The sequence below is a fragment of the Hesperophylax consimilis genome, chromosome 20 (genome assembly GCF_061612785.1).
Source record: "Hesperophylax consimilis isolate HC1 chromosome 20, BYU_Hcon_1.0, whole genome shotgun sequence".
In the NCBI taxonomy this organism is placed as follows: domain Eukaryota; kingdom Metazoa; phylum Arthropoda; class Insecta; order Trichoptera; family Limnephilidae; genus Hesperophylax; species Hesperophylax consimilis.
The window spans coordinates 1,556,960-1,571,602 of NC_142855.1; the positions used below are offsets into that span (position 1 = coordinate 1,556,960).

Genomic DNA, 14,643 nt, shown 5'->3' on the forward strand with positions numbered 1-14,643 from the left:
CAAGCGAGTACATTTTTGACGCCCCTTGTCAAAACCTGTAGACGCCTAGTTTTTTGATTTTTTGATTATAGATTATTATATACTTAGATTTTTTGTAGCGCCGTTTTTATGAAATGTAATCTCCGGACTGCTCTGACTCCTCTTCCTCAACAATGTTACACGCAGCCCGAAATCTGGGAAGTTTTAAACTCTTCGAGGGATTTGTCCCATTTCAAATATATTTATAGGGAGTTCGTAAATTGATATATTACTGGCAATGCTAGTTCAACGTCCCAGTGAAGTGATATGTCTGCTGTCATGGCGTCTTGTATTTATATCGGTACTTGCTAGCCTCACGGGAAAATAACACTACTAACATGGAGGAAACCAAAGTGATATATTATATTGATGATGAGGAGACTCCTTATCTCGTCAAGATCCCCATTTCTCCAGAAAAAGTCACCCTTATCGACTTCAAAAATATACTCAATCGGCCGAATTACAAGTTCTTTTTCAAATCGATGGACGATGACTTTGGAGTGGTCAAGGAAGAAATAATTGACGATTTAGCTCATCTGCCATGTTTCAATGGTCGTGTGGTACGTTCATTTTCGTGTTTAATGTTTTATTTGTGTGTTTTTTGTGTTTTTGCCGAGACGTCAGCTGGCGAGAGGCCATTTTTGTTAGGTTATGTTCGTTTGACAACACCCTAGAAGAAATGTCAACTTTTCTTTTTTGTTATTATTTCAATTTGTAAATCATATTTCAACACTGTTTAACGTAGTTCAACATATATAAAATGCGTGACAACTGATAACAATAAACAAATAATTAAAATTCGTTGATAGATTTGTGTTAAATTTACAATAATAATAATAATAACTTTTATTATGAACCAAATTGGATATTTGAATTTTAGGTAAGGGCATTATTTTTAATAATCATTCAACTCAAATAATTGCCCGAAGTTGTCTATAATATCGAATTGACCACATTAATTATCCTCGAAGTAGGTTCTTAATTTGGATTTAAATAAGAAATAAATCAAAAAGTAACAAACAAACAAACGACGCACTTTTAATAGAAATAGTTAGAAAATGGAAATTGATACGTTAAAAGCCATTTCGATAATTTGATGTTTTAATTAAACCCAAGCTGACAACCTAAGAACCTCTTTTAGGGCCATATTTTATTTGCCGACTAGGAACACAAGACAAAATGTAACATTCTTCTGCTATACATACACAACTATCAGACACACTCACTAACCAATTGGGTGCATGATCTGGGCAACAAGTTTTATAGAATTAAGTGAAATCTATACCAGCACTCTGTTGAATTCTACAAATTATAGTAATAATAATGCTTTGGATGATTTATATAGCACCATTCTTGCGCAAAATCACCTCAAGTAGCGTTGGTGATGTAGTTTTAGTGATTTGTCTTATATGTAGTATTGTTCTAGTTCCTATGTTATTTTATGTTACTGTTACATGTTTTACTAATATTGTTTCATATTCAGTTTACTGTTATATCATGCTGTAAAAACTTTATATACTAGCATTCTAATAATTGCGTAATTTGCGAGGCAATTTTGACCTTAATGCTTCGAAAAATGTATGAAACCAGTTTTAATTTTAACCAAATTACAATTAAAAAAGCATTATTTTCAATTTCCGGATGCTGAAATACTTTACTTCTCATAAATAATGATAATATTTGGTTTGTATAGCGCCGTTTTTGTGCAAAATCATCTCAAGGGTGCTGTACAAATATATAATACATTTCTATTTATGGAGATAATATACAGTACCATACTTAACTCTTAGGTCACTTGAGATTAACACTTAATTAACATTAACTAATTGTTTATTAGCGAAATTTAGATACAGGATTTAGGACATAATTGGATATAACTGGACTTTCTCTCAGGAATGGTATATTTAATTTAAAGGTATGACGGCTTAAAAAGGTAAGTTTTTAGTTTAGACCTGAATTCTGTTGGACTTGTTATGGATCTTAGTTCCGGAGGGAGTTTATTTCAAGCCTTCGGCCCAGATGTTCATATGTTTTATGTATTGTTAACATCAATAAAGATTGTCTCTGGAACTTAATAAAGATTGTTATTTCCGAAGTCACTGTTCCAACGACAATAGATATTACCTCGGAAGCCTTCTCTATTTTTTTTCGGGAAAAAATTGAATCCATTTGTGCTTCCGCATCTCACGCCCCTCCGCCAATATTCACTTTAAATTCTAAAGGAATTTTGTCTTCCTTCAAACCCACAACGCTGGAAGAAGTCATAAAAATTATTTCAAGCTCGCCTAATAAACAGTGCAGTCTTAATCCATTGATTGATTAAGACAACTCAAGTCTGTTCGAAGAAATCTTCCTACAGAAGCAAAAAACTACTTATCAACTCTTACGTAGTCTCACGTCTCGATTACTGCAACGGCATTTATGCCAGCCTTCCAAAATATCTAATTTACAAACTTCAATCAGTGTTTAATGCAGCAGCACGGCTCATAACCGGGGTTTCTAAATATTCGCACATCAGAACACCTTCGTAACCTTCACTGGCTCAAGTGCCCTGAAAGAATCCAGTACAAACTGTGCTGGATGGTGTTTAAATCCATCAATGAAATGGCCCCACCCTACATCTCTGAACTATGCGTCCCGGAAAACACTGGTCTGAGGCAGTCAACTCTTAGATCAGCAACATCATCAGCTGTAGGCAGACTGATGGAACCTAAGCGCAAGACAAATACTAAGTTTGGTGAAGGCTTGGAATAAACTCCCTCCGGAACTAAGATCCACAACAAGTCCAACAGAATTCAGGTCTAAACTAAAAACTTACCTTTTTAAGCCGTCATACCTTTAAATTAAATATACCATTCCTGAGAGAAAGTCCAGTTATATCCAATTATGTCCTAAATCCTGTATCTAAATTTCGCTCATGAACAATTGATTAATGTTAATTAAGTGTTAATCTCAAGTGATCTACCAGGTAAGTATTTTACTGTATATTATCTGCATACACAGTTAGTAATAACATAGATCACTGTAGAAATGTATTATATATTTGTACAGCGCCCTTGAGGTGATTTTGCACAAAAATGGCGCTATACAAGTCATTCAATTATTATTACTATTATCAAGTCCGGTGTTTGGACAAAGAAGGCTTCCCTGGTTAAATGTATTATCGAGTTTGACAATCCAATTTTGTTTTCCATTTTGTTTTAGAATAAATTATTTAAATGTGCCCTTTCTTTTGAAGTATGCATGAATTATATTGCGAATAATGCAATGTGCCTTGTTAGGAGTTCATTTCAAATTTAGTTACGTGGACGGATTATGTGATGAGTATGTTTTGGTATGACTGTTTTTTTAATAAATTGTACTTGCCCACCAGAGATGTGCAAAATGGGTACCCAAAACCATTTGAAATGCAAAATGGAAATGGGTCAAAACTTTTCCATTTGAAAATGCAAAATACAAAATGGTTTTTAGAAAAGCATTTCAAATGCAAAATACCTATTTTCAAAATGCATTGAAAATGCAAAATATTTTCTCATTCAAACAATTAAAATAATTATAGAATTTTTAAACAATTTTGTCATTTAATAATGGACATCAATGTAGAACAGTGGCGGATTAACCCTAAGGCAAAGTAGGCACGTGCCTAGGGGCGCCAGTTACAAAGGGGCGCCGGCGGGCGCCCCTAGAATTAAAAAAAAAATATATATAAACTTAATTTTGTAAGTAATTACACCTGTGATGAGTGTGATTGTCACCCCGGATGACGGGGTGACAGTCACACTCATCACTTTCAGCTTGGATGTCGCCGGTTACGCGCGCTTCTATTGATTACGTACTCGCAGCGGTATTTGTGTGAATTAATTAGTACATTGCGTTTTAGTTCATTACCCAAATAATGAGTGAATTGAAGAAGAAACCTAGCCACCCCCCCCCCCATGAATTTTTTTTTTCGGGACAAATTTTATTTTCTTGAAATTCTCTAGCCACCCCCCCCCCCCCTCCCACGAAATTTTTATTTTCACGTAAAACCCACCTAACTACAAATTCGGCTACTTTAGGTACTTGTTAAAATTTATAATACCTATGTGGTCGCTAGAGGGGCGCCGATGAGGTGCTTGCCTAGGGCGCTCTCAACAGTTAATCCGCCTCTGATGTAGAACAAACATATTACATGATGGTAAATCCAAAAACACAACGACTACAGATTATGAAACCACAAAAAATTTGCGCGGGACTAATGTTGCCAACGTAAAAACATGACTATGAAATCTAACATTTAATATTACAGCGTCATGGCCCCATGTTCAGTATTTTTTGTAATGGTATCACTCAATTACCAGGGCTCCTACCAGGGAGCAACTTGACTAATGTAAATTATCTCTCATAGCGAGGTTGAGGACCAACTGATATTTGGGGCTTGTGAAAAACAGATGAGTGGAGATAATAGGAAGAATGTTGCAAAAAAGCATTTAAAATGGAAAATGCATTGAGAAAAGCATTTAAAATGCAAAATGGTTTTTGGAAGAGCATTTAAAATGCAAAATAGAAAATACCTATTTTGCATTTCCATTTGAAATGGATTTATTTGAAATAAAGCACATCTCTGTTGCCCACTGACGTCAGAATATATAGACTTCCCTTATATGAAATCAGAGAGAGCTGGAGACAAAAGACGCGACCAGGAGGGTTCGAGAATGCTTTTAATAATCAGTCATACGTTGAACGCCGAAGAGAACACATTATAACCAGCACCTGTGCAGAAAACCAAAGTTAGCCAAAGTAAGGCAACGGTTTACAGCTCAGTCCATCGTGGTACTTTTCTACGGAGGATTTTTCAATTCAATTCAGTAAATTCATTTTAAAAAACATTACAAAATTGATAATTTTAATGCGTTTTTAAAATACGTTTGGTAATAAGAATTCTTGCATTTGTAGTGGCTACGTCACGCTCCGTTCCCCCCGCCTCGACATTGTCTTATACCCTGTACTGCCTGCTTATCACAGACTAGTTAATAAACGCACTAGCTTCGTAGCAGACGTGTTCACAGACCAGTTAATAAACGCACTGGCTTCGTAGCAGATGTGTTCACAGACCAGTTAATAAACGCACTGGCTTCGTAGCAGACGTGTTCACAGACCAGTTAATAAACGCACTGGCTTCGTAGCAGACGTGTTCACAGACCAGTTAATAAACGCACTCGCTTCGTAGCAGACGTGTTCACAGACCAGTTAATAAACGCACTCGCTTCGTAGCAGACGTGTTCACAGACCAGTTAATAAACGCACTAGCTTCGTAGCAGACGTGTTCACATTATTGCTCCGCATTTCCTTCCACACATTCCTATCCTAAGCGTGCTGCATGTACGCCTCCAAACATTAATATTAACAGTTTGTATATCAACTATACCAGTAATAATAGAGCTTGCCTTTTAAAGGAAGCTTCATTGATGCTAAACATGTCGATATCCGAATTGATTCTGTTCAACAGCAAGATTGCTCTCCCAAAAGGCATGACCTGCAGGCAAATCAGTCCTGCAGGCTGGGATATAGAATAGTCTATGTTGTCGGTGACGGAGATTTTTTTATTTATTTTTTATTATATTAACTCCACACAGGAGGCCCTGAAGAAAATAATTTCCCTCAGGGCCTATGTCATCTTTGGGGATGCTGTGTGGAGGGTCTTTTTGTGGAGAGGAAGGAGTGAACATGGGTCTTGAAGAGTGCCATGTTGTAGGAGGGAGGAAACACAGAGGCCGGCAGTTCGTTCCACAGCCGAGCTGTTGAACTTAAGAACGAATCGTAGAAGCGACCCGTCCTCATGTGACAAGTGTCAACCGTGTACAAATGTTAGGCGCGCGTTTGGCGTGTATCCCGACTACGCACCGGTGCCAAAGGGATCAATGACGCTAGTTCCTCAGAGCATCTTCCATTGTAATACCGATAGAACAAGGACAGCATACCTACCTGACGCCTGTGCTCTAAAGATTGCAGTCCGTTTGTTAAGATTGGGGAATCTATCAAACGGACCGCCCGTTTCTGCACAGAGTCAAGGGTTTTTTTCAGGTATTTAGGGGCTCCGGACCAGAGATGGCTGCCAAATTCGACAGTAGGGCGCACTTGCGATTTGTACAGGGTCTGCAGTTGTGTACTATTAAAGTATCTGCGGGCCCTGTACAGTACGCCCAGCTTCTGAGAGATAACTATCGGGAACATAGAAATGAATGTTCTCCATGATGACCGAGTTTTCAAACCATTCACGGATCAGTCTAAAGAAATGTGTAGCAATGCGCACATCTCTCCTGACCCGTAGATAGTTGCCAATCACCTGGCGTGGCGACGCTAAAATTGAGTGCGGCGATTAAAATAATAATAATAATAAAGTAAAAAGAATTTGGCATTCTCAGACTATAAAAATATTACCATTCGTTATTTCGGCTACTGGCATTATACCTAGCTCTCTAATTCTAAATTTAGGCGTATTAGATCTATCAAAAAATTTATATATAAAGATGCAAAAGTCGGTCATTTTGAATACATGTAGGATAACTAAAGATTTTTGTAATATTTATGTTGAGGGATCAGTAGGATTTATAGGCCCTGTTAGAAGTTCTACCGAGCCGAACCCTCTGATATGAAAATATCTGGAGTCGGTGAATTATTTTCCCATTTGATCTCTGGTGAGTTGACGTGTTGTTCTTGTATTGTTTTGTATTTATTTTGCTTATATAATGCACTTGCATAATGTTGATTGACTAGATTAATCATTTGTGGAAAAGTGTGTGGAAGGGTTTAGTTTTTCCTATGGGGAAGATTTAACCCGGACATAAAATCGGAAGTTTTATAATTCTAGGATGTGGGGAGGTTAGTGCAATCCCACACGTCCCATATATATTTTTTGTACAGTAGGTATGTGAAATTGAAAAAATATATGACGAAGAATAAATTAACAACTATCCAGGGCGTGGTCTTGAGTGAGCTTGGGCCCAGCGCTCACTCAGGAGTGGCGCTTGGTGCTGGTAGGCTGCGGTCACCAACGTGTTGGCGGAGGCCATTAGCCGCATCCTGGCTCCAGTGACCCGGTGTCTCATCAGGCCGGCAAATCCATTCAGTCCTAGTTCCGCGAACATTGTCGATGCGCTGCTGTATCTTCAATAATATTATCAACAAGGCCCTAAAGACTCTTGCCTTTGTTTTGAGAGCTGCAAAAGATTTCAATAATTTAGGAATATTTATTATGTTATATAAAACCCTTGTCAGATGCCAACTTGAGTATAACTCTACGTTATGGTCTCCATTTTTCAATATTCATTCAGATAACATTGAAAAGATTCAACGGAAGTTTCTAAGGTTTATAAATTATAAATTGCATATTCCTATACAAAACGTAAATTACAATTACCTCTTGGATAAAATGTCTCTATTGAAACTTTCAGAAAGAAGAATAAGCACAGATTTAATACTGTTACAAAGAATACTACATTTTAAAATTGACTGTCCCGAATTACTTCAATGTATCAATATCCATGTTCCCAAAAAATCACGCCGACATTTCTTACCTTTTTACTTCAATAACACCAGGACACTAGCTTACCAAAATTCTCCGATTCCGAGACTTCACAATCTCGGAAACAAATATTCTGATCTGGGTGATATATTTCATTTGAAAACTAATCAGTATAAATGTTGTATATTCTATCACTTTTATTCTTCTAGACACAAATAGACCTATGTACCCATATAACTTCTCCACTTCTACTATTTTGTTTTGTTGAATCTTTTAAATTCAATTATATGCGTGAGGATTCATTTTTGCCATTATGTTTACATTCTTCTTTATTGTATTAATTTTTAAGTGTTTACTCTGATACAAATGCTTGTATTTTTTTTATAAATAAATAGATATCCAAATATGTTTCTACAGGCGTCATTATGCCTTTTGTAGTGCCATTTTTGTGAAATATCACCTCAAGATTGGTATGTACTTTCAGTATCGCCCCAATGAATTTAAAATCGAAATGTTTGCTTGAAACGACTCAACTTCTTAGGCCTCCACATAAAAGTATTAGGCCATCAAATATTCCCGCTTGACATTCAATTTCAAATAGATTTGCTGTTTATGAATGTATCTCAAAATGAAATACATTTTTTGAAAGCAGATGAAAGATTCTTTGAGATTTTAGTATTATAAATGGACATTGTCACCTCATTTAAAAAAAAAATGCAAAACCATTTATATTTATATATACATCATTTTTGTGTTGTATTTCCGTATATTCTTGTATGAGAAAGTTCTAACATCAAGTTTTTAAAGATTCTATTTATTTTCTAAGGTTCTAACATCACTTTGAACGTTTTGCAATCGCCATTTTGTTTGAATCTGACGGTCGATCGTTTGTCACTTTAGTTGGACAGGGTTCTATCTTCGCAGGCAAGGACAGCATCTTCGTAGGCAAGGACAGCATTCCCGCCTGATGCCTGTGCTCTGTTTGCAAAAAGTTTGTTAAGAGAGGGGATTCTATCAAACGAACCAACCGTTTCTTCACAGCGACAAGGGTTTTTAAAGTATTTTAGAGCTTCAGACAAGAGGTGATATACAGTACGCCCAGCTTCTGTTGTGCTAACTTGACTCTGGCTTTGAGGGAGAGTTACAGCAAGCATATCAATGGACGGCATGTTTGGAAGATTGCTTCCGTTGAAAGAGACCAGAATTGGTGGTGCAGGGCCGTACCCCTGGAACGCGGAGGTCGCCACACCGCTGTAACACGCATTAATGGATTGGTTGTTGCTTGTGCCGTAGGTGTCATGGCTGGTGGCGGCCGACGGCTCCAACCCGTCGGACGGCGCGTCGCAGTGCACGGACAAGCAGCACGGCAAGCTGCCGCCGCACACCGACACGGACAGCACTCTTAGCAGCCGACCAGGACGCACCCAACCTAGGTACTACTAGAATTATTTTGGTTGATTCATGTTATTTACAAATGAATCATATTAAGGTCAGTCAGGCAATATGCGGCATATTTATTAACAATTTGGATCCAATTTTTAAATCAATTACAGATTGCCTACTATTTCTTTAAAAATATTAGAAACATGACTTGGACTTAAAATGTATTTAAGTAAAATCTTTTTTTAAGAAATGAGTTACTTGTTTAAAAATGTTATTATGAGAACTTTGAGTAATTAATTTACATGCTGTAGATAATGAATCTATAGCTGATAGCGTTGCACCTCTCCTTGGGATTATTCCATGCTCTGTGATTGATTGGCAAACAGAATATACAGGGTGTATCGGCACGTACCCGACAAACTTTAACCAGCTATTCCTTGGCACATTTGGAGTAAAAAATGTTATGGGCACTTTGCTGTCCGGTAACATTTTTTTTTAATAAATTTTTTTTTATTATTATTTTTCGGAATAACTTTTATTGAGTAAAACCTCAAATTGTAATATTTAAATACTGAAGACAATATTAGTGATTTTTAAACGAAAATCTGAAACAGAAAAATCAGAAAAGGAAATTTTAAATTTAAAATTTTTAAAAATCACTAATATTGTCTTCAGTATTTAAATATTACAATTTGAGGTTTTACTCAATAAAAGTTATTCCGAAAAATAATAATTCATTTCTAGACTTGCAGAAAAGTCAATAGATGTCGCACATTAAAATAAAAACAATAAGATAGGTTTATCTAAAAAGACGCTGTCTAGGATTGCATTTAGTTCAGGTTGAATCTTGCGATCATACATAAAAGATAGTTGCCAATAAAAATGTGCGGCGAAAAAATAAAGACAATGTTGGTAGTTCTTATTCGAAGTATGATACAGTTAAAAGTGACCGATGAGGATAGGGTCCCATTAGCGCAGTTGGTAGAGCACTGTCCCGGAAAGACAAGGGTCCTGGGTTCGAGTCCCAGATGTGACCGTTTCCTTTTCTGATTTTTCTGTTTCAGATTTTCGTTTAAAAATCACTAATATTGTCTTCAGTATTTCAAATTTTTTCTATTCATATTTTCACCACATGTCACCAATGTTTTATCCTTTGTCAAAGTTTGAAAATCCATCTGGTAATATTTTGTTTGAGTTTCGTTGAATAATGTACGTACGTACCTACATTGGCGCGCTTTTACAATCACAACGAAATGGCACGGCACCATTCGTCTCATTTTTAACTATTATTATATAGTATGCATATGCATGAAAGAGCGAGGACACTTTCAGACACACTTGCTAATAACAGCTGTTGAACACGAGAAACAAATGACAGTGACGGAGTGTGGATTTTTTATTTATTTTTGTTTTTAATGAAAAAAAAATGTTACCGGACACCAAAGCGCCCATAACATTTTTTACTCCAAATGTGCTAAGGAATAGCTGGTTAAAGTTTGTCGGGTACGTGCCGATACACCCTGTATATTCTGTTTGCCAATCAATCACAGAGCATGGAATAATCCCAAGGAGAGGTGCAACGCTATCAGCCATAGATTCATTATCTACGGCATGTAAATTAATCACTCAAAGTCCTCATAATAACATTTTTAAGTAAGTAACTCATTTCTTAAAAAAAGATTTTACTTAAATACACAATCTTACAAATACCTTTTTTTTTTTAAAAGATTTTTTTAAATTTTTATTTATTTTTTTAAATTTTTTTTTTCAACATTTTTATTAAGCTGACCTTTATTGACTGTAAATTACACATTTTTTTTTTTTTTAGACAATGTATAGATAGTCCCACGAAGCTGCCACATGGCTGCTTGTCTGCAGGTTTACACACTTTACAAATACAAGGCATAAAAGTCACGATAAACTACTTTTTAGCAGTTTGTCTAATGGGTTCTTTACATATTATTTCAAGAGATTTGGGAATATCATTTGATACGCACCTAACATTTCATGTCCATATAGAAACGATATGCAACAAAGCTTTAAGAATGCTAGGATTTGTGCTAAGCAACTGTTCTATACTGTAGCTTAGTACGTAGCATTTTGTAAAGTGGTTGCTGGGTATCAATAGCCTCACCGATAGAAGGAAATCTGCTTTGCTGACAACAGCATATAAACTTCTTAACGGTAACATCTGTATTCCCGATATAATACACAAGAGCGCGCAGACACCGAACCTTTGTTGTTCCAAAATGCAGAACTAACTTACCATTAATTGACGGCCGGCATAGTCCAGTGGTAACGCATTGGACTGCCATTCCGAAGGTCGCGGGTTCGAACCCGGCGTGCGCAAATAAATTTTATTTGATTAATCTGTGTTATTTCACAATTAATTAATTAAAATAATATATAGTATATTTGCGGCACGTTCCAGAGTGGAAGATACTACCAGTATCGCCCTGGTGTAAGACCACCATTCAGAATTGAAACGTTGCTCCAAATGGCTTTAGCCGTGTTTAGTGACTAGATCTGAATAGCCAGGTACTTCCCCACCTTCCTCTTTCCCTTCCCCACTTACCTTCAGCCTCACAACATCCCCCAATTGGGGATGCCATAGTCTCACTGGCTCCAGACGGGAGCAGTTGGGACTCTTGTGAGGTATTAACTATAAAAAAAAAAAATTAATAATTGATATACATATTTTCCAATTAAATATTCAACAGTTCAAACACGCGATTATTACTTAATAAAATAAAATGTGTATTTATTATTGGTTATGTATACCTAACTGTAAATGTGCATTTAAAATAAAATAAATAAATATTAGAAATATATAAGGTTTTCCAATAAGAGGTGTTATATTGATATTCAAAGAAAAATGCAATTTTTTAATATAAATAATCGAATGTTTATTTCATTATAAAGAGGAAGGTATGCCGTTAATAGTGAAAAATAACATCAGTCAAATGACAACCACGACCACGCCTACAGGACCATATCCTTTTCATGAAATTTTCCATAACCAAATTGCAAAGTGGCTGCCTTATGTCCTCGATAGTCTCACGAATTTCATCTTTGAGGTCTTGAATTGACGCTGGGCTGTCGGCGTAGACCTTCTCTTTCATGTGGCCCCAAAGGAAGAAGTCGCAAGGTGTTAAATCACAAGATCTCGGTGGCCAATTGTGATCACCTCTTCGAGAGATAACACGGTCCGGAAACTTTTCCCGTAAAAGATCAATGGTTTCGTTGCTTGTGTGGAACGAAAGTAAACGTTGTCCAGATCAATACCATCCAATTCCGGCCATAAAAAATCATTTTATGGCCGGAATTAAATACACATAACACCTCTTATTGGAAAACGCTGTAGCAAAAGAAAATTATGAAAAACATAAATAACAATTTTAAAAGTCTTTAGAATAATATATAATTGTAAGCTAATACAAATGAATTGTTTCAGTGCGCCAAGTCTTCAGTAAGTTCAGCAATTGTTTGTTTTGGGCACAGTTTTTAATTTCAGCAGGTAACATATTAAAACAACTGGGAATCATATACTTTAACGTTCTTTGTCCATATGTATTTGTATGCTTAGGTACAATAAGTCCTTCATTAAAGTTAAAACGAGTATTATGATTGTGTTCTAGCCTGTTTATTTATAAAGGGTTATTTCTGTGCTGAAATATAATTTTGTACCACAGAATTGCTCTCACTGAAAGAATTTTGAGACTCTGATAGAAGTATGGAATATTATGCCTTTCTTTGTACAAATTTTTTTTTAGCTAATAATTTAACCAATGAATTTTGCACGGATATTAGTTTTACAGGAAAATCCCCAAGCTGTTATTCCATACCTTATAACAGATTCAGCTAGAGATAAATTAATTATGTGTGCAGATTGGAGCAAAATTTTTTAGTTTATACAATCTGCTTACAATTGATCTTAGTTGTGCACAAACTTTGTTTATTTTGTATAACCCACTTGAAAAAGCAATCAATATTGACATTTTTCTCCCGATTTTTACCCATCGCTAGTGTATTTAATCCGTCTCATTCCAGATACCGCGGCCTGCGCATCAACGGACATTCGGCATACCGGGGCGGCGACTACGAAGCGTCGGCCGCCTCCTCGGAGCTGGACTCCACGTCGCTGTTCGACTCGCAGTCGGAGATCACCACCACGACGGGGCGCCACACCTCGGCGTCGCTGGAGCGCGCGCTCACCGAGTGCAGCTCCGTCAGCCAGCTGCAGGTGTCCAGTCGCAAGCGGCCCCAGCGCAGGCGGAAGCTCCGGCCCCAGTTAATGAGCAGGTAACACCTAACCTAACCTAACCTAACTATATTTCATAACTTTCACTAGTAGCCCACCGTGAAAAGTGCTCATTGTTGAGTGTTGTGTTGTATGATTTGATATTTCAATTCATGTTTTCTTATTTATCATTTCAAATTATCTTCATTTTATCTTATCTCGATGTGTAGAATCCTTTACATTAAATTCACGTCTGTGTATCACCTTTCCTGTCATCTTTTCTGTGTATTGTCTGTTTATGCCACGTTTCGTCTATGGGTTTTCATGTCAAAACAACGGAATTGGTGTAATTATGTCATATTATTGTCTCCTTACCTTTTACGAAATTCACATTGTTTCGTGATGCTGAATTGTTTTAACGCTTTTTTCGCTCCAACGAATAAGGAGGTTGGGATTCAAATTTTACTGGTTTGAATCTGCACAGAGTTGCTTTGAGCGAAAACGTCATCCAATGACAGTTGACAAAACCACCGTACTGAAAAACAACCGATGTGTCAATTCGAATTTTAGCCGGAGTTATAATTAGCTCAATCTTATACGAGTGCCTGTGAATTCCTCCACCATACGATCGCTACCAAAAGAACAATACCATCGAACACCAAAACCAACTCTTCCGTAAGTCACATTTGGGAATACCTATCTTTTTGGTTCTGCCTAGATTATAACCATTATAATCTAACCCGTGCGTCAATAGTCTACGCAATTATCGCTCAACTTTGGTTGGAGATCTAAAAGCTTTTGAGTTAACATTGGACACCTTACAGCCTCTGAGCTAACAAATCATTGCAATTCATCGGAATTAAACGCAATACATCAATCTATTAAATTACAAGTGTTTTTAATAACAACGTATCCCTGCGTAAAGAAACCAAGAACTTGAAGAAAAGCAGCTCACCTTACAACCGACGGCAGAAGTCCTGGAGACATACGCAAAGAGCCACCACTCGTAGCATACTAAAATATATTTTATTCGCTCTTCAAGGAAATAATGATATTACTCTAGATCAGAGGTTCCCAAACTTTATTGCCCCGTAGACCACTTGCCAAATATATTTTTTTCCGTAGACCCCCTGCCTGCCGAATATTGAATTTTCCTAAAACTATTAACGTCCCATGTGATAATCATTTATTTTTTAAGTAAAAATATTCCCTTCCCTTGCCCGTCCTACAACCAGGTGGCAATATAGTTGCTCTGTCTTTACATTGTGCAGACAGGGGCACCCTTGTGAGGTATTACACCAAATGAAAATGAAGCAGGATAAGCAACGGGAATTTCTTTCTGTAGTTGGCCCTACAGAACTGCCCCTTAAGTTCTTTGTCAGTGCTTATTCCGGTCAGTTCTTCTTGTCACATGATATCCGATTCTTCAACGTTGCATTTCCATAGTCCAAATGTCGTCAAACTTAGTTTTGAAGTCTGTGTGAAGTGCATTTAAATG

General features: G+C 36.8%; 1 protein-coding gene across 1 annotated transcript in view; it reads left to right on the forward strand.

Moving 5' to 3' along the window:
- Window positions 1–279: 279 nt before the first annotated feature.
- Window positions 280–14,643, forward strand: part of dsh (Segment polarity protein dishevelled) — a 43,118-nt gene continuing 28,754 nt past the window's right edge. Inside the window, exons 1-3 of the mRNA XM_089643732.1 lie at window positions 280–578; window positions 8,816–8,955; window positions 12,956–13,207. Coding sequence (XP_089499858.1) covers window positions 357–578; window positions 8,816–8,955; window positions 12,956–13,207 — 614 coding nt within the window. The 5' untranslated portion in view covers window positions 280–356. The remainder of the gene's footprint in view (window positions 579–8,815; window positions 8,956–12,955; window positions 13,208–14,643) is intronic.